At 40.5% G+C, this 21,547-nt stretch overlaps 1 protein-coding gene and 1 long non-coding RNA gene across 3 annotated transcripts in view; one reads left to right on the forward strand and one right to left on the reverse strand.

Moving 5' to 3' along the window:
* whrna (whirlin a) overlaps positions 1-21,547 on the forward strand; it is a 245,154-nt gene that overhangs the window by 180,126 nt on the left and 43,481 nt on the right. For both annotated transcript variants that reach the window (XM_085413498.1, XM_085413499.1), the window contains exons 4-5: positions 4,795-5,003; positions 13,955-13,991. In XM_085413498.1, coding sequence (XP_085269624.1) covers positions 4,795-5,003; positions 13,955-13,991 — 246 coding nt within the window. The remainder of the gene's footprint in view (positions 1-4,794; positions 5,004-13,954; positions 13,992-21,547) is intronic.
* On the reverse strand, positions 2,047-3,307 carry LOC146665756 (uncharacterized). Its single transcript, XR_014912408.1, has 3 exons — positions 3,215-3,307; positions 2,468-2,548; positions 2,047-2,280 (listed from the first exon to the last, which is right to left on the reverse strand). It is a non-coding gene; the product is annotated as an uncharacterized LOC146665756 (long non-coding RNA).

A 21,547-nucleotide genomic window follows, 5' to 3' on the forward strand; every position in this document is an offset into this window, starting at 1 on the left:
AAATGTATGCTATGTCTTCTAATGATGCTGCCTAGGGGAAGCATGTATAGTGTAAACAGAACTGGTCCTAGCACCAAACCCTGTGGACCTCCATAACTGACCTTAGTGTGTGAAGAGGACTCTCCATTTACATGCACAAATTGGAGTCTATTAGATAGATATGATACAAACCACTGCAGCACAGTACCTGTAATACCTACAGCATGTTCTAATCGCTCTAATAGAATATTATGGTCAACAGTATCAAACGCTGCACTGAGGTCTAGCAAGACAAGCACAGAGATGAGTCCACTGTCAAAGGCCATAAGAAGATCATTTGTAACCTTCACTAAAGCTGTTTCTGTGCTGTGATGAGCTCTGAAACCTGACTGAAATAAGCCATTCCTCTGCAGATGATCTGTTAGCTGTTTGACAACTACTCTTTCAAGGATTTTTGATATGAAAGGAACTGGTGGTTGCTGACTGTATCTAAGCAGTTGTAAAACAACAACTGTTGAACTGTTGAACCTTGCACATTCCAGTGAGTAAAGTCAGTGTCTTCAGTGCACACTGTGGGCAATCAAGGCAAACTGCTAACAAGAAAAGCAATCACAAGGCAGTTGTTGGTGCCAGCACCCTCTTTGCAGACAATTTCACCCAGCTTCTGCCAGCAGCAACTGCTTAGGAATATACATTTTTGACTAACGGTGTGTTCACACCGAACGCGATGGACACAAACAAAAACGCCCCAAACGCCCCTAATTTGACGCGTGCACATTCGCGCCTCAACGCGTGTCCAAGAATCGCCCGCCTAGACACCAATTATAGGCGCTCAATCCCACCTGCAGAGCGCCTGTCCGTCTGCCTGAGGTTAGTAAAAGTATTTAATACGGTAGTCCTTTATTGATACCTGTGCTAATATGCTAAACCATCCATTTATACACTGCTAACATGGATGTGCTATGCTAACAGTGAATGCTCTCAGTGTTTACTGAAAGCAAACTGTGGTATCGAGACGACTGTTTATAATATTTCTAGTGATACTCAGGTCTCATCAAGTCCTGATTTAATTCGATTTATGCTGTTATCAGTGTTTGCAATGATAGCATGGCTGTGGTGTCCTATGAATGTATGCGCTCGGTGTTTGCTGATATGAAACTGTAGCATTAGGACCACTAAGTTAACCTTTGTAGTGATACTCACTCCTTTTTATTTAGACCTGGTTTAATTCTGGGATAGTTGAATATTTGTATATAATCACCGCAGACTGTTTTAGATTATATCTAATATATATCATGTAATTATCCTTATAATTACAAAATGTTTTATGTAAGATTTATGTTTTGTAATTTGTAATTTTGTAATTTCAATAATGTATTTTGTAACTGCAGTACACATAATACTCATTTTAAACAATTTTGTCCAGGCTCCTTGCCACCGGGGACTCCTTCAGGACCATCGCGTTCAGTTTTCGAGTTGGTGTGTCCACAGTGTGCCAGATCATCCCCCAGGTAGCGACGGCCATCTGGGACTGTCTAGTGGACGATTTCATGGCTGCGCCTTCACCTGGAGACTGGCGGTCCATCACAGAGGGATTCCAGGAGCGCTGGAACTTCCCTCTGTGCTGTGCAGCTCTGGATGGGAAGCACGTCCAGACAAAGGCACCCCATATATCATATAGGAGACACACACATTGATATACACTAAATATTTATTCCATTTCTTTTTTTGTGGTGCCCAAATTTATGCACCTGCTTGATTTTGTTTAAACAATTATTGCACACTTTCTGTAAATCCAGTGAACTTCTTTTCACTTCTCAAATATCACTGTGTGTGTCTCCTGTATGATATATTTAACTGACATTTTTTTATTGTAACAACGATTTATACAGGAAAATGATGTCTATTAACAATGTTGCCCAAACTTTTGCATCCCACTGTATTAGTATATTTTGTCATTAGTATAATATGAAATAAATTCTACATGTGTCAAGTCGTGTGCCAACATTTGCTGTGTAGTAGAACTGAGACATTAGTCATTATAAACATTTATTTGAAATAATATTAAAATTCTCAAACAGAAAAACATTAAACATGAATATATAAAATATAAGTATTTACAGAGAGAGAGGAATAAAAAGGACCAGCTGCTCTCCAGAGCAGGAACAAGGCTGAGGAGGAAATGCTCCATTGGAGACTGGTGTGGCCTCTTCAGGGACTCCAGGATGGCCAGCTCCACCACCGATGGACCGTCCTGGGACCCGTCCCTCATCTGCCTCGGAGCCGTCCTCCTCTGTGGGCCTGTAAAACAGCACAAAACACAAAGAAATGAGAAGACTGCTACTAGATTTTAATTTCAACATCGAAAAAAAACAAACAGGATATAATCAGATAGGTTGAAGACATTTAGTAAAGGTGATCACAAGGCAATCCCACCGAGTAAAAAGCTATCAGTGCTTGCTGTACATCTGATGCTACAGTTACATACCTGTGGTGCAGCAGCAGGAGCTCAGGGACTGGGGAGCCAGGAGAAGCTACAGGGGATGCTCTGCTGCAGAATCAGTTGGTTCTATCAATACAATATTACATGTTAACAGGTTGAATATAATAATCATAGAGTAGACAGTGGTCCCTCATTTATTGCAGCAGGGGTTCTCAGAATAACTAGCCCCTCACCACGCACTTTGTACACTTTTTTTCCCCACACACATGAACATTGGTCACAGTTCTCACAATTGATTCTCAAAGTGCAAACCTTTGTAGATTGCAAAACGTAAAAGTATTATTATGCCGCGGTTTGTCTTCATCTGCCTGCCACTTTCGTGCGCCTTTTTCCCTCGGGGTGCAGGTGTCTATTTCCGAATGAGGGTCATAGTTATGGGTGTTTTTGTGCTGTTTTTTTCTATTGGACGCGATGGTTATCAAAACCAAACGTGATAAATCTGGCAAGCGCAGGCGACACGACACGGAGCAGATTTGTCAATCAGGCTGCAGAATGCAATGCTGTATGGTGCAAAAAAAAAAAATAAATCTGCGAAAAAGCAAAGCAGTGACGGATGAGCGGGACCACTGTGTGCTGTTTATTAATAAACAATAAAATATATTCCTAAATGACAACATGCATAAAAGCAGAACGGTATTTGTACGTCAGTGGGAAAATAGCGGTGGCTTGCTAGCTTTTGTGCGGCTTCCCCGGGTCAGCGAAAACTTTCAAAAGTGAAATGAATGAACTTACCAGGTTGTCCGATCTCTTCACATATCTTCCTCCAAGCTCGGTCCTTTTTATTCCTGTCTCGGTACAGAAAGCAGCTGGTGTCGTACAGCTCCGGGTTGTTTGCTACGGCATTGATTAGCCTTCCCTCCTTTGAAGTATGAAGGGCTTTGGCTGGATCTGCCCCTTTGACCTAGGTCACAGTCACGTCACCAGGCTCCTGATTGGTTGTCGTGGCGTGATTTGACGCTAGAGTTCAGATTTTTCCAACTCGAGCGGTAGACACGAAACGCGCGTATGTACAAAATGCAACACAAAAACTCACGCGCGTGGTTTTATTCGCGAGTCAAACGCGCCAGACGCGCTACACTGACGCACGTTTCACGCGTTTTCGCGTTTTCGCGACGCAAATCTGCTTCCAAATTTTCACGGGACCCGCAATCGCGTGTCATCGCGCTTTTCCATTGACTTTACATGTAAACCTGACGCTCTATTCACGTCCATTGCGTTCGGTGTGAACACACCGTAAGGATCAGAGGTTGTCAGAGGGTTGCATACCAGTCTGTAGGCCTGTTTGACTGAGACCTAACATAAGCTACAACATGGCTAGCTTAGCAGTTTGTTAGACACAGGAACTGAGACTTCCCCATTGATCCGTTGTTTTGCAGTACTTCGCAACAACCATGTTTCCAGGTCTTCATTGTAATACATCTAATCATCAGGGTCTATGCTTGTCCTCCAGTCTAGTAAATCACTGCAAAAAGGATAGAGGAACTGTCTTGTGGTACTATACAGCAACTACACTAAATTTGAAAAACTAAAACAAACACAGAAAAATTGACACCAAGGCAAGATGTCTTTTTCAAATCGCCAACCTTACTTTTAATCTGTTGCTCAAGAATAATATAACAGGTTGAAATAGACCACTTTTTTAAATTCATGTAGTGGTATTCAAACTGTATATTTTTAAGATAGTACTCATTGCCCATATTCAGTAGCCCAACCTTGGGAGCAAGTTTTCATCTGTACATACATATGTAAATATGTAAATGCCATAACTGTAGAAATAAAGAGATGCTGTTTGAGGCAGTCCTGGAGGTTCATCTTTACCCAGCACTGAAATAAAACACACCTTGGAGGGTTAAAGCTACAATATATCAGCTCATTACAGGAGACAGAAGGTACGATCCAAGGTGGTGTTTAGTATGGACATCATTATTCTCCTTCTGCCGCTGCCTCCAGGCTCAGCTCTTTGATAGAAAGTGAAATTACATATGAACACTTTTTCAATTACATATTGAACAGTTCTGGTCCTCAACCTGTCAGTGAGCAGGGAGTTCTTTAATCTTTGTGTAATTATTTCTGTTCACCGCCCAATCTGAAAGAGCCCAAACTTTTAACAAGAAACCTGTAACCTAATTTTCTAATTCTCATCCATTACACACCTTATACTTCATATACACCTCCAACACCTCCATCCACTGTTACCTTTCTTTGACCTTTGACCTGTCAACCTGTGCATGTGACAGTCTCTGCCTGCTCCACCCTCAACGCCTTGCTCAGTCCCCTCCGCCACTCCTGTCTCTTCCCCTCCCCCCACTCAGGTTGGTGACCAGATCTTGGAGGTGAATGGCCGCAGTTTCCTGAGCATCCCGCACGATGAGGCCGTCAGAGTCCTGAAGTCATCACGCCATCTGATGATGACAGTGAAAGACGTAGGCCGCCTGCCGCACACCAGGACGGTGGTGGGTGAGACCAAGTGGATCGCCAGCTCACAGATTGCAGAGAGCTCTGCCAATAGCAGCGTGGCAAGGTAAGTCCTGACAGTCCCAAAATTATATGATGGTTTTGAAAAAGATGACTTTCTGATACTGCATGAAATATTAAACAGCCCTTTTATACTCATTTCCAGATTCCAGCTATTTTTATTCTTGCAATATAGTAAAGTAGATTTACATGAGTCAGCTAAAAAAAAATCCTCAATCATCTTGGGATTTGCAGCCCTTCAGTTCGCATACTGTCAAAAACAAGCAATTTTAGCCCTTTTCCCCTTAAAGCTATCCTCCCTATAAGCTGACTTTTTGCCTAGTTGTGTCCTTTTTGACCGAATCGTTTCTGGAATCCAAATTGGGAAGTCATTCCACAGAAGAGGATCAAGGCTCTACTAGGCATTCTACTTTAAGAAAATCTGTTGGCATAATATCATCACAACGAGCCAAAAGGACCCAATGAGCAGACTCACAAAAAATGAAAACAGTGAAAGGATTTTATGTAAAGTTAAACAAAAACTTAAAATAATGAATCGCTACTGGTACAGATTTAGCGGGGTGATCTGAAAGAGGGTGAAAACCAGCGTTAGAAATAAAGAAGTGGCTGTAACTAAATGAAACAACAGGAACAAATGGGGAGACGAGATGGCGATAGAGAGTAGGCAGGCAGGTGAGCTAGGAAGCCAGGTGGGTTAATGCAGGAAGCTTAAGTTTTGCAAAGTGTAGTTCTTCTCTGAAGCCAAATATGGTTTTGTGGGTCCAGAGAGAGCCAGATGACTGAAATATCACAGGAAAACAAGGTTTTCTTGAAGCACAGGGGAAAACAAAAGGGAAAAACAGAACCAGCCCCAACCAGATTAGGCTTAAAACTTTCCTTTTTGATAAAGCTTACAGTTAAGACTGGATCCGGTGACCCAGAAACCTCCTGTAGTTACGCTGCAATGGGCCTAGGCTGCTGCAGGCTTCCAATGATGCAACCAAGTGTGTCTTCTTCACTCACCTCTTTTCCCTCTCTATGTGTTATACACCAGTTTGCATTTAATTAGTAGTTATTATTAAAGTCAGACTCTCCTTTATGATGCATCTTTTGTTCTATGTCCCTTCCCTCACCCTCAACCAGTCGCAGCAGATGGTTGCTCCTCCATTAGCGTGGATCTGTCAGGTTTCTTGAGGTTGAGGTTTCTTCCTGTTAAAAGAAAGTTTTTCCTTCACACCGTTGCCAAGTGTTTACTCTTTGAATCCTGAACTGAAGGATTTTCATTGAGCTTTTAGAAAAGTAACAAAAAGGGAATAATAGTAGTCCAGCCTCATGCCGAAGACATGGCCTAGTTTTTCAGCATCACTGTATCTACAGTGGCTTGGAAAAGTATTGAACTTTTCCACATTTTGTCACATTACAGCCACAAACATGAATCAATTTTATTGAAATTCCACGTGAAAGACCAATACAAAGTGGTGTACACGTGAGAAGTGGAACAAAAATCATACATGATTCCAAACCTTTTTTACAAATAAATAACTGTAAAGTGGGGTGTGCGTAATTATTCAGCCCCCTGAGTCAATACTTTGTAGAACCACCTTTTGCTGCAATTACAGCTGCCAGTGTTTTAGGGTATGTCTCTACCAGCTTTGCACTAGAGATGGCACAATACCACTTTTTTATGTCCCATACCGATATCATAAATTTGGATATCTGCCGATACTGATATAAATCCGATGTAGCGTATTTTATAATCAATAAAATGGTTTTTTTTTTAAAATATCTTGCTACATTTTGTATAAGTTCATACTCAAGTTTAAAAAACAAAACTAAAGCTATTCTGTTAAACCTGTATGTAAAAAATACACTGCACCCAAAATATTTCATGGATCAGCAATACTGATCAATCCAGTAAACTTAAACCTACTCAATCCTCCGTATTCTGGTATTTTAAGAGTACTTAGTGGAAATATTAAGCAACCTAACTAATAGGGTCGCCAACTCCGAACAAAAAACCCCCCAAAAATAGGGAACCACCCCCCACCCTCTGGCTCATAATGCTTTACAGACATTCAGAGGTGAATTTACACACTTGCTTTACTTCTCTCTGGGATAACTTTGTCGGAGATTAAATGCCGATTTGGTAGTGAGCTCCAAATGCTCAACCAGACCGCCGACAGGTCTCGCAAGCCACAGCCGCTCTATCACATGACGCATACTGCTCCAACGTGCTAAGGTTATGAGCTGGGTTACACCATGTCGCAAGTTTTGTGAGGTGCTTTTGTGATATTGAATGGATCGAATTACATTTTTTATTTCTCTCCAATATCCGACCCAGTAATTTAGGTCATTATCGGACCGATACGTAATATCGGATCGGTCCATCTCTACTTAGCACATCTAGAGACTGAAATCCTTGCCCATTCTTCTTTGCAAAACAGCTCAGTCAGATTAGATGGACAGCATTTGTGAACAGCAGTTTTCAGATCTTGCCACAGATTCTCGATTGGATTTAGATCTGGACTTTGACTGGGCCATTCGAACACGTGGATATGTTTTGGTTTAAACCACTGCATTGTTGCCCTGGCTTTATGTTTAGGGTCGTTGTCCTGCTGGAAGCTGAACCTCTCAAATCTTTTGCAGACTCCAAGAGGTTTTCTTCCAAGATTGCCCTGTATTTGGCTCCATCCATCTTCCCATAAACTCTGACCAGCTTCCCTGTCCCTGCTGAAGAGAAGCACCCCCAGAGCATGATGCTGCCACCACCATATTTGACAGTGGGGATGGTGTGTTCAGAGTGATGTGCAGTGTTAGTTTTCCGCCACACATAGCGTTTTGCATTTTGACCAAAAAGTTCCATTTTGGTCTCATCTGACCAGAGCACCTTCTTCCACATGTTTGCTGTGTCCCCCACATGGCTTGTTGCAAACTGCAAACGGGACTTCTTATGGTTTTCTGTTAACAATGGCTTTCTTCTTGCCACTCTTCCATAAAGGCCAACTTTGTGCAGTGCAAGACTAATAGTTGTCCTATGGACAGATCCCCCACCTGAGCTGTAGATCTCTGCAGCTCGTCCAGAGTCACCATGGGCCTCTTGGCTGCATTTCTGATCAGCGCTCTCCTTGTTCGGCCTGTGAGTTTAGGTGGACGGCCTTGTCTTGGTAGGTTTACAGTTGTGCCATACTCCTTCCATTTCTGAATGATGGCTTGAACAGTGCTCCGTGGGATGTTCAAGGCTTGGGAAATCTTTTTGTAGCCTAAGCCTGCTTTAAATTTCTCAATAATTTTATCCCTGACCTGTCTGGTGTGTTCTTTGGACTTCATGGTGTTGCTGCTCCCAATATTCTCTTATGCTGGGCTTACACTGTGCGATTTTTTTCAGTCGCGCGATTCAGCTCCTGCTCAAACTGTACAATTGACTCGCAGGGATTAGAAGTTCGTAGGTCACGATGCAGGTCTCACACTATATGGCCCGATGCTCTGATGCGCCCTGAGTGCTCACACTGTGCGTCCATAAAATGAAGGTTATAACAGAAATTCTGTCGCTCTCCCTCTCTGTCTTTCACTCACACAGACACACCACCACCATCAACTTTGCTAAATTGCTAATGAAAAACATTGATCAGGCAGCTGTGATTGAGCAGCAGTGTCGATCCAACTATTTTCACGGTTGTTGTGGTCGTGATAATTTTGTGAGGCCACATCGAAAAGGCTCGGATGAGCTTTCCAAAGTTCTACAAGTTGTGCCTCCATCGCTTGTGTCCAGATCACACGCTACACTGCCGTGCTGCGTCGTCTTTTTCGCTGACATTTGTGTTTGCACGTGCGCAGTGTGAGAAGCTGCGGTGACAGCCTCACGACCAAGCGATTGATGATCGGGAGCTGGTCGTGAGATGTTAATCGCTTCTCGATGCACGATGAAGGCCAAAATCGGGCCGATCGCCAAAACGGTCGCACAACTCAAAAATCATCTCAAAATGGGCCAAAAATCACACAGTGTAAGCCCAGCATTAGACAACCTCTGAGGCCGTCACAGAGCAGCTGTATTTGTACTGACACTAGATTACACACAGGTGCACTCTATTTAGTCATTAGCACTCATCAGGCAATGTCTATGGGCAACTGACTGCACTCAGACCAAAGGGGCTGAATAATTACGCACACCCTACTTTGCAGTTATTTATTTGTAAAACATGTTTGGAATCATGTATGATTTTCGTTCCACTTCTCATGTGTACACCACTTTGTGTTGGTCTTTCACGTGGAATTCCAATAAAATTGATTCATGTTTGTGGCTGTAATGTGACAAAATGTGGAAAAGTTCAAAGGGGCCGAATACTTTTGCAAGCCACTGTAGTTTTGTTGGTCCGAGCTGTTTGTTTAGTATACATATTAAAGAACATATTCTGGCCAAAAATGACTCCTCATAGTAGTCCTGGATGCCAGCATGTTTCTGAGATTCTTTTCTAGATCTCACTCTTGTTATGACAAAGTTAAACTGAGCCATTACTTTAAGCCAGGCACAGAGTTAAGCTTAGCCTGCAGTTCCCATGTATCAGTTGATAAAAGCCAATCTCAACAGAAGAAGCTGCTTAGCTAATACCCTGGCTGATACCCATTTTTGCACTGATATGGCAAATCTCATCGATTCATCCATTTTCTGCTGCTAATCTGGGTTGCAGGGGCCATAGTCTAAGCAGAGATTCCCAGGCCTCTTTCTCCAGCCACCTCCTTCATATCTTTTGAAGACACTGGGGTGTTCCCAAACCAGCCAAAAAACATACTGTAGTCCTTTCAGCCTTTCTTGGGTGTGCCTTGGGGTTTCCTTCCAGTTGGTTATGTCCCAACACCTCATATAAGGGGCATTCAGGAGGCCTAGCAGTTAAATGCACGAACCACCTCAAAGGGCTCCCTCCTGCAAAGTGGAGGAGTAGCACCCACCAAAATGACCTTAACGTATGTCTAAGGAAGAGCCAGGCTACCCTTTGAAGCTCCTTGTATCTGGAATCTCATTCTTTCAGTCACTATTCACAGCTCATGATCATACATGACAGTGGGAACGTAGACTGACCGGTTAATCGACAGCTCCTCTTTCAATCTCAGCTTCCTCTTCACCACAGCAGGCTGGTACACTGTCTGCATCACTGCAGACAGTGTACCAATTCATCAATCTCCTGCTCCCTTCCCTTCCTGTGCTGATCTTCCTGACTTTCTATGTATGAAGGGTGGCGAGGTCTCTAAACAGACCAAATATAAATTAATCAACATATAAGTGACCACCTTGTTTTGATTTAAAGAAACCAGTCCAAACATCAACTGTGTTTGTGTGTCATACAAACAGTATGACACAACATACCAGTTTGTGTGTCATTTGTTTGATTTGTGCAAAAACCAGAGCATGAAAGCCAACACAGCCTGGAGTCCATCCGGGGCTGCCTGATGACGAGGCTCACTGTATTGACAGTCTTTTTGCTTGAGTTATCTGTCCCATATTTATATCCGCTATTAAACATTCAGACATGAGAGTGATATCAATCCTCTTACAATATCTTCTCCTCGGAGTAGACTTACTTTCCGCGGTGAGCAGTCATTCAGCTGAAGTGTAGTTCGTGCTGTGAGTCAGTGCTAAAGGAGAGTAGTAGCAGTTCACGGATCAATGGCTTAGTGGTTGCTGCTGTGATGCTCCGTGTTTCATAATGTGTTTTTAAATGACTAAATGAGGGTTTATTACTTGTTCTCAACACTGCATGCAAAACACTGAATATTACTCAGCCACATTAATATTTTTTTATTAGCTTCAGAGGTTTACATGAAGTACCTTTGATGCACGTGTCACAGAAGGTTTAGCATTTAGCATTTTAGTGTATGCATTATACACTAGATTTCACCAGGGAATCTGCTATAGAAGATTTGATTTAATGAAAAACGTGATCATAAATAATGAACTGATAATTGTTATGTTTTAGGGTTTTAGTGTTAACACTGGCCTGTGGAAAAACACAGTGTCATTAGATTGATTGGCCTGGGATTCACTAAATCTACCTTAGTGCAGGTACCAAAGAGAAACTGAAAATCTATAATTATCAACACAACAGAAACTTTTAACAAAAAAAATACTGCTACTACTATTAATAGTAGTAGTAAATCAAAAGAACTTGAGCTAAATGACACACTGAGTTTCTCATTTCTTGCTACTACTATTAATAATAACAATAGTAAATATTCAAACTATTCTACATTCAGTGATGAAAACAGACACAAGGAACAACTTGAAACCTGAGACACCTACAGCTCAGAAAAGAAAGAGAACATGATGAAGTGCAGAGAAAACATCCTGTTGGTCTCTGATGAATTTTAGCGTCTTTAAGCATTTAATGTATTCAGACGTCTGACTTCTGGCGGGACTCCCACCCCCTCCAGTGTGGAGCTCCTCTCTAAATGCCACACCTGAACAACTCATCTGCAGCTCACAACCTGGAATTAATGTGCTCCCCAACAACCAAATTAAAATCTGATGTAAATGCCAGACTGATTTTTCTCATCAACTCCGTAGCACACAACACATCGACCCAACAACCCAGAACTTGAAAGTGCTCTGATTCACCAAGGGCTAAACAAAAATCTGTTTACATTCACAATGAATATCTGCTCATTCCTCCCATCTGAGACGTCTCTTCATGGTTATTATGTGGGTTCTTGCAGCTCAGCTGTGAGGTAGATGTTTATACTTTGTGTTCACTGGTTTCTGTACGATATCTCTCTGTGAAACCATTAAGACATAGCTGAAACTACATGTCATTTTGGTTTGACTTAAACAGACTTTTCTCATTTTAATAAATCTACATAAATGCAATGAGTGCATTTACATAATTTTCACACAGTGTCTTAATAACATCAAAAGAAGAAGGTGGAACATGCACCACGAGGCAGGGAAAAATACTAAAAACTCAAATACTAAAGATGTTTTTCCCTCTCTTCACTCATCTCTTCAGCATATTGGTTGCATGTATTTCCATAAATTCCATAGGTGAATTTCCATCAAGGTTTTTAATTCAGTTTCACTTTTCTTACATTTTTATGAATATGGATTATGCTCAAGCAGGGATAATAAACAGGAATCCAGTAAATGTTGATCATTCCATGCATCATTTACATTTATAATTAAATTAATAGTTGATAGTGATCATTTTAGCTTATATGCTTCCCTGATGAGTTTTCCCTTTCATCACCATAATTTTTATAGATAAAATGAGACTGATTGTTTTTCCCCCTTCTTGCTGATAATATAGTAGAAGCTTCTTCTATTGTCATCACCCCAGCAGGAAGCCCCACATGTTTAATTTGGCAGATTTGCACACGAGAATCCCATTCCTGATGCAACTCCATGAGGATCTTATCAAACCAGGGATCTGATACAACAGTGCTGCAATATGTTTCACTTTACATTTAGCTTGGATCCATGATTATTTTTACTGATTGCCAAAAATTGTAGCGTGTTGGGCGCTAACTTTTTTCGACTTGTGAAGTGGTACATGGAGGAAAAGTTTAAGAACCACTGCACATGACACATATCTGGCATTACAAAGAGAGCAGCCAAAGAGAAAACACAGGGAAAAAAACTTAAAGAAGAAAGAATAAATGGCTAAACTGGTCTCAGAAGTCCACTGGTCTTATTGAATTGAAATCCCTAAACAAGCTCTACACACTGTGTGTCTGTGTGTCACTGAGCGGTTGCACTGCAGTGTTTCCAGTTTAATTTTATATTCTGTTTTTTATTCCTGCTCCTGAAGGCAGTGCTGAGTTGTCACGTTTACTTGTGGATTTAGAGCCTTTTACATTGCCGGCACTTCAGAATGTAAAGACTCGAGTCATTTCACTCTAGTAGAGACGTGGTGCTGAGAAAATGACACATGTTTGAAAATCCCTCTTTTCATGTCCTTGAAGAGAGAGTGTGGGTGTTTTTCTTCCCCCCCCCAAAATGAATTTTAGTGTGTGCTTTATATTTACTGGAAAGCTTGGCCTGAAGACAAGCACGTCTTTACATTTCCTAGTGAAATGTCTTACTGCACAGCTGTTTCTGCCACATCTCTAAGCCATGACAAAGACTTCAAATCTCCAGTAGTGTGCATTTATCAGCCTGTGATAACTGAAAGATATTTTCAAAACTATATTAAAAAAAAAAGTGGCCTTTCAAGATATCAAATCCCCCTTTCAATTCAAAGCTCCAAATATATTTGTATTTGAGAGAGGAAGTACTTGAGCTGGAGAAACTGAGTTGCTATTAACTGTTTAGACAGGCTCAAAGTTTGCTCCTTTAATGCAGAAGAGCCCATTATGAGGATCTCTTGTGTGTGCACTCATCGTACTTGAACATCGGCATTGCTTGCCACTTTAACTTTGCTTTCACATCTATTTATTCCTATCAGTCAATACTGTCAAAAGGTATTTTCAGTCTGGAAAATTGGATCAAGTTTGCGTCATAAAGGAAATAAAGCGGCTAATACACATTTATCTGTCACTACATTAACCATTCTTTGATATTTGGCCATGTCACTCATCATAGCTTGCTTTGCACAGTTTGTTTTTATTCCTGCAGAAGTAGTCTGATGTTTAGGTTAATGTGTCACCGTCAGAAGTCAGAACTGTGAGGACATATTTAGGACATCTATAGGATCTGGCCAAACATTTGAAAGCATGGCAATACTTTGTGTCACACGAGACACATAAGCTTTACACTCATTGGAGAAGGGTGTGTACACATTTGCTGCAGTGTGCCTGCAACATCTACTAATGTGTGTTAATGTAGTGTTTGTTAGTGTATCTATAGATAATACGTAGGCATACTTTAGAAATATGTGGTGGAAGTGCTGCATTAATTGGCTGATTATTAATGCCTCATATTTGTCAGTTAAAGAATAAATATTTCTGCAAGGAAGGACAAGTGCATTTGTTTAATTTTTGCATGGTCACTAAGACTCAGTGATTTGTTTCTTCTCTTTGTTTGTTTCTCTGCAGCTTTTCTGTGGATCAAGGAGCTTCTGCATCAGGAAAGGTAAGACAAGTAATGTGCTCTTTCTATGTGCATGCACTGGAAGCTGTACACAGAAGCTATATATGTTTGTGTGCGTCTAGTATTTCATAGGTGGTATAATTTATTTCTGTGGCTGTCCTCATGGAATTGTATGGAAGATGTTATGCATTTCTCTTAAACCTAACCTGTTTTTAGTGCCTAAACCAAACCAGTAATGGAAAATTAGATGAAGAAATAAATCAATAAAATTAGGTGAAAACCAAGAAAATCAACAAGCACAGAGGTCCCAAAACAGCACAAATTACAACCTCCTTACCATACAGGGAGTGCAGAATTATTAGGCAAATGAGTATTTTGTCCACATCATCCTCTTCATGCATGTTGTCCTACTCCAAGCTGTATAGGCTCGAAAGCCTACTACCAATTAAGCATATTAGGTGATGTGCATCTCTGTAATGAGAAGGGGTGTGGTCTAATGACATCAACACCCTATATCAGGTGTGCATAATTATTAGGCAACGTCCTTTCCTTTGGCAAAATGGGTCAAAAGAAGGACTTGACAGGCTCAGAAAAGTCAAAAATAGTGAGATATCTTGCAGAGGGATGCAGCAGTCTCAAAATTGCAAAGCTTCTGAAGCGTGATCATCGAACAATCAAGCGTTTCATTCAAAATAGTCAACAGGGTCGCAAGAAGCGTGTGGAAAAACCAAGGCGCAAAATAACTGCCCATGAACTGAGAAAAGTCAAGCGTGCAGCTGCCAAGATGCCACTTGCCACCAGTTTGGCCATATTTCAGAGCTGCAACATCACTGGAGTGCCCAAAAGCACAAGGTGTGCAATACTCAGAGACATGGCCAAGGTAAGAAAGGCTGAAAGACGACCACCACTGAACAAGACACACAAGCTGAAACGTCAAGACTGGGCCAAGAAATATCTCAAGACTGTTTTTTCTAAGGTTTTATGGACTGATGAAATGAGAGTGAGTCTTGATGGGCCAGATGGATGGGCCCGTGGCTGGATTGGTAAAGGGCAGAGAGCTCCAGTCCGACTCAGACGCCAGCAAGGTGGAGGTGGAGTACTGGTTTGGGCTGGTATCATCAAAGATGAGCTTGTGGGGCCTTTTCGGGTTGAGGATGGAGTCAAGTCAACTCCCAGTCCTACTGCCAGTTTCTGGAAGACACCTTCTTCAAGCAATGGTACAGGAAGAAGTCTGCATCCTTCAAGAAAAACATGATTTTCATGCAGGACAATGCTCCATCACACGCGTCCAAGTACTCCACAGCGTGGCTGGCAAGAAAGGGTATAAAAGAAGAAAAACTAATGACATGGCCACCTTGTTCACCTGATCGGAACCCCATTGAGAACCTGTGGTCCATCATCAAATGTGAGATTTACAAGGAGGGAAAACAGTACACCTCTCTGAACAGTGTCTGGGAGGCTGTGGTTGCTGCTGCACGCAATGTTGATGGTGAACAGATCAAAACACTGACAGGATCCATGGATGGCAGGCTTTTGAGTGTCCTTGCAAAGAAAGGTGGCTATATTGGTCGCTGATTTGTTTTTGTTTTGTTTTTGAATGTCAGAAATGTATATTTGTGAATGTGGAGATGTTATATTGGTGTCACTGGTAAAAATAAATAATTGAAATGGGTATATATTTGTTTTTTGTTAAGTTGCCTAATAATTATGCACAGTAATAGTCACCTGCACACACAGATATCCCCCTAAAATAGCTAAAACTAAAAACAAACTACAAACTACTTCCAAAAACATTCAGCTTTGATATTAATGAGTTTTTTGGGTTCATTGAGAACATGGTTGTTGTTCAATAATAAAATTATTCCTCAAAAATACAACTTGCCTAATAATTCTGCACTCCCTGTATGTCCTGGACTCTTGTAAAGTTTTGTGGAGTTTGGGCTTTTTTTTTGATATTCATATTTATTTGATTTATTAGTTTTGTTTCATTCTTGTATTTCTGATGTTAGATTTTTGTAAATGTGTCCAATGTTTCTCTTGTCTTTGTCTCCATCTGGTTTGTCTGTGTCATACTTTGTTTCTACTTCCTGTTTAATTTTAGACCTCAGTCACACAGGCCCACAGGCCAGTTGGCGAGTCCTTGGCAACCTCTGGTAGCTAGGAAAAATATTTGGATTCCCTAACTGGATGTAGAGTGATTGCTGGAGGCTGCTGGTTGTTGCCAGGTGAAACTGGTCACAAAGAGGGTGCTATACCAAAAGTCTACTTTTGATTGCTTTACTTGCCAGAACATTTCTGTGTTTGCCTGCAGTTTGCATGAAAACATGGGTTGTCTGCAAACACTGGCCATTTACTCACAATTAAAAGCTACGAGAAATGGAAAACATTTGCTGTCACAGTTAAAGATGTGCCTTTTGAATTGTGTTTGTTGGGGTGGTAAGGCACAACTTTTACTTTGCAGGAGAACATTTAACATTATGGTTTGTTTTGCAATTTTTTACACTTTCACTGTAACTTATCAAGCAGATCCAAAGGAATCACAAGGACATTTTTGGTGGAGCATCATATAACGCCTTGCAACCAGTTATCACAGACCTCCAGCAACAACTTACTGACCACCTGAAGAATACACATTTTTCTCTTGCAGGTTGCTGCAACTAAGGCCTTAGTACTTACATTTCCATGTGTTGTTACCTATCCCTGGACTTTCTCGCTTTATCTTATCCCAATTCCTTGAATGTCTGTGCTTGTCTCTGTATTCCCTCCTGTGTGATTATTGGCCCCAGTCTCATTGCATTCACGTGTGCCGAGTCTGTCTTGCGTGAATGTATACGCACAGTCTTGCCTCTCTTCTTGTCTGCTGCCCTCCATTTGTGTGGTGTTTTTTTTTAATTCTCTAATCAGCAACCAAATGCTTGCTTTATTGATTGGTTACCACCTACACTTCTTACATTTAGATCTTGTCTTCACCAATTTGTGGCACTTCTTGTTGACAAACATGACTTATAACATCACCACCCATCGAACCCCTTGATAGAGACTCTAAAGAGGACTTTTATCTTGCTGCAGCAAATACGGGTACAGTACTGATGAGAAAAGAGCATAATATTACACCCTGGGATGAAAAGCATATACGCAGACTGATACTGATGTATCTATTTTAGGCCAGTATCAAGCTATAATATCATAGCATACCATAGTATATTATTCTGATTCAGTTACTGGTTGTGAATGAATAAGTTATGCCTGTAAATTCTCACCTTTAGTCTCTTAGATAAATACTTTAATTGTAGTTTAAAGGTAATAGTTTACAATAAATCGACCCAAGCACTGATAAAGCAATAACAACGATTACTACAGTATATAGTTCATTAATTAATTACATTTGCATTTAGTCAGCAAACAAAAAAGATGAGGATCACATTTTTCTGTGATTTTTTTTTTCTGAATCTACTCACTATGTCGAGCACTTCTTCACTGTTGACTCTGAATTTGCAGACATTTGTCATTCCATCAGTCCATTGGTGAAAAAAAAAGAAGCTACTTGCTGTTGTTGATCCTGTCCTGATTTGTCCTGCTAAAGTCATGTCGCTTGCTAATAACCTTTGTAAGACTTTGTGCTATTCAGTTTTAAAGGCTAACTCCATCATTAAAAGTCTCACCAGTCATGGGACATTACACTGACAATTAATTTGGAAATGTGTGAATAAGAAGAGGCATTAAGTCTAGATGTGCTGCAGAGCTGGTGTTGAAAACTTTCAGATACTTTGATTGGTCTTGTCAGGAGCTGGGGAGACACTACTGCAGTCATTTTAAATTAAGTATATATTTTGTGCATATTTTAGATTTTCTGCACGTACAGTTCAGATTTGGGCTAATAAGGCCACTTGGGGATTTTACGTAATACATTGTTTACAAGGATCCATGTTTCAGTCTTACACTCGCATGTTAATACACATGTTAATACAATTTACTCACTATTAAAACATTAAATCAACCCAGATAATATGGTAAACCCAACACATTAAATTTTCATTCACTCACCATAAAATGCACTTGTGCTGTCCTTATTGCTGACTTTGACCGTGACATTGCAAAGCAAGAGTAAAGTTTGCTGGACTGTAGAAACAAAAGGGAAGCTGGAAGAGACAGCAGCTGACTGCAGAGAAAGAGGGTGAGAGGGAGAGCTCACTTTTCATTATGGAAGCTCTGATGGACAGTCTCCTGACAGAGCAGGGAGGCCATGAAGCTCCTGTGTAAGAAAGAGCCAAGGCAGGGAAGATAGGCAAGGGGTATTTTGAGAATAAAAGACATTTCCTCCAGACATGATCCCAAAAGTAAGTTATAGACATTGTTTTGCACAGCAATGTCTTCTATGTACTGTGTCAGAGTTTCCATTTTGGAAAGAAAGCTAACTTGTGCCATGCAAACTAAAGGGTTGTGCTCACTGATCAGGAGCTCAGAGATAAAAGGTTAAATATGCAGGTATGATTATTCATAGAAATAACGTCGCAGTAATCCCGCTGTATGCTAATGGCTATAATCTGCCAAGATAGCAAAATTGGTTTTACTGTCAGTGCTATCATCTCTATGGCTAAGTTTAACCCTTGATGATCTTAAATGTTCAGCACCTTGGTCAACAGTTTTTGTTTTAAATGTGCTATATAAATAAATTTGACTTTACATACTGTTTAGGCCACGTGTGTTCCCTCTTGACATTAAACAAACAGTAAAAAATAAATAAATAAACACTATCTCAATTTTAAATTGATTTGCATTAAATGGATTCTGTCAAAGATGAAAGTATTTTAAAACATTTGAGCTGCTCTGTGTCAGATCTGACCTGCATCTATTGCAAAGGATTTTCAGGTCCACCAGCATCGATCAAATCAAGAGAAATTAGCTTAGCTTCACTGCTTAGCTTCCCGCAGAGCATCTGCTCTTCTTTAAAGGGTCATGAAGAGGGACCGCAAAACAGTGACACAGTAAAAAAACATAAATGGCCCTTCATAAATGGCACCTCTGCTTTTTTGAAACCCCATTTTTCCAGTGGCCTCTGCCACGCATGAACAGTTTCGTGCTATGTTGAGCTAAGAGCAGCACACTGTCCAGGGAGCACTCATGAATGCAACAACCGTGTTGTGATGTACATTTGTGTAACCAGTAGTAACAAAGGCTGACAGGGAGTGAGCACATAGACTAAGTATAAAGATCAAAAAAATGAGAGCATAGAGCGCAGTGGGCAGCACAGCTCAAATTTTGGGCCATTTGCTGAATTTAGCAGTCAGCAGCACCTCACATCGCGTTCTGTGGTGGTGCCTGTAGGTGTGAATGTGAGTGTGAATGTTTGTCTGTCTTTCATTGTTATCCCTCTGCCCAGGGTGACCCCCGCCTGCCCTGTGGCAGCTGGCTCCAGCCACGCCCCCCGTTTATCCAGTTTCACTTTCAATAAAATATTATTCATTAGGGTTACATAATTATGCTAAAGTACATAGTAGAAGTTGTTTTTTTCAAAGAATACATGTTCCAAGATAATACTAATAAAAAACATTCTCCCTACTCTCTGTTTGATTGATTAAACAGTAATCATCAATTTTGTTAATATCAGGTAGGCTATTTATAGATTTCTAAATAGATCTGTATTCTTCACATGAGCATGATGTCTTTATTTATTTATTTGCCTGATTTATTGATTATCATACACACTTTGAAATTGTTCAGACTCATGTTCTGAATTTACCAGTGTTATACTTCCCCCACCTTTGTAAATTAGAGGAGAGTAACCTGACGTTTGTCTACCAGTAACTTTATTAATATTATCGCACGTCATTAGTTGTTGGAGTAAAAGCATTGCCATTTCAGCGCCATACATTTCTACAATTATTGTTATGTGTATTCTACCCCTGCATTACAAGCTCTGTGTGTTAGTCATGTGTGGAAAGCCATTCTGGCTCTTTCAGCGGACTCAGCCAGGAGAATTTATGACCACTTAGTTTCTTTCATCTTCTCCAAGAATTTACAGGACACTTGCCATCCTATCCACTCTGCTATCCAGTGTCTGCAGAGAAATATTGGCATCTGATGAAAAACTCCCAGAATTGGTTGCATACATGAACTGTGGAGGTGGGACTGCGACTCAACTAGATGACACCATTAATGTGCTAAATATAATGTTGCAGGACATTGCTGGAAATACGGTTTCCCTGCACAAAATACATAAGCATTTTTTAACTGCTTCTTGAGAATTTCATGTATGTTGCCAATCGCGTTTCTGTTGAAAGACACCTTTTAGGTTTTTTGTTTGGCTTTTCAGATTCATTTTGCAGTTCACTGTAAATTTGAGGTAACAGGATAAAAGTCCAAGTCTCAGGGGGGATTTGAGCTTTTGATGTTGCAGTTTTATAACTGGTGTCGTTGCGAATTTAACTGGCAGAACACCCGTGCTTTATACAAGTTATCACATCTCCTCACTCGGTGCCTATGCATCAATGCCAAGAACATATACTACAAGAGGAAGAAATTTGATGAAAATGTGTTTAAAAAATTTCTCGCAAGGTGTTCAAATGTGCAGACATTTATATAGCAGTAGACTTCATCAATCACTAGCACAGGTTTTAAAGCTTATAAGTATAACCCTATTTCAAAAAATAGGTTTTGTAAACTGTAAATAAAAACAGAATGCTATGATTTCCAAATTTCAAAAGCCCATATTTTATCCCCAATAGGACATAGAAAAATGTGAACTATTTACACTGAGACATTTTAATATGTCTTGAAAAATATTACCTCATTTTGAATTTGATGTCAGCTAAATGTCTCAAAAATGTTGAGACAGGACAACAAAAGTTAAAAAAGAAGTAGTGCTAAAAGGAAGTGGGTGGAGGAACTTTGCAAATAATTAAGGTCATTAAATAACATAGCTGTGTGTAAAAAGAGCATCTTAAAGAAGCTAAATCTCTCAGAATTAAAGATGAGCAGAGGTTCACCAGTGGATTAACACTGCATCTACAAATTGTTCCTCAACACTAAAAAACTCTCATCATCTACAGTACATAATGTTATCTGAAGGTTCCAAGAATTTGGAGAAATTTCTGTACGCAAGTGACATTATTGGTTGCCTGTGATTTGGGTCTTAAGGCAACGCTGAATTAAAAACAGCTGTGATTCTGTCATGGAAATCACTGCATGGGCTCAGAACACTTCCAGAGGCTGCTGTCTGTAACACAGCTCACTGTGCCGTCCACAAATGCAGGTTAAAACCATATGTGAACATGAGAAACACCGCCATCTTCAGGGGGCAAAGCTTGTCGGTTCTTTATTTCGGTAAGGCCTTCCTTAGCTGCAAGTACATCTATTATAAGAGTACGGCTTCAAAGTAGAAGAGTCCAGATGCTGTACTGGCGCGGACTCTACACTCCAGACTTTTCCTGCATTAAACAGTTTGTGCATCCTGAAATTAAAAATAAGTTTCCAGTCATTTACAAGATGTTGTTAAAAGAAGAACAGATGGTAAACTTGTACTTGTCCTAACTCTGTGTTGTGAATAAAATATGGGTCTATGAGATTTACAAATCACTTCTTTTATTTCCATTTTAAAT

This window comes from Rhamphochromis longiceps, linkage group LG7, assembly GCF_057381845.1.
Source record: "Rhamphochromis longiceps isolate RC_006_pf linkage group LG7, R_longiceps_female_GT1.1, whole genome shotgun sequence".
Lineage (NCBI taxonomy): Eukaryota > Metazoa > Chordata > Actinopteri > Cichliformes > Cichlidae > Rhamphochromis > Rhamphochromis longiceps.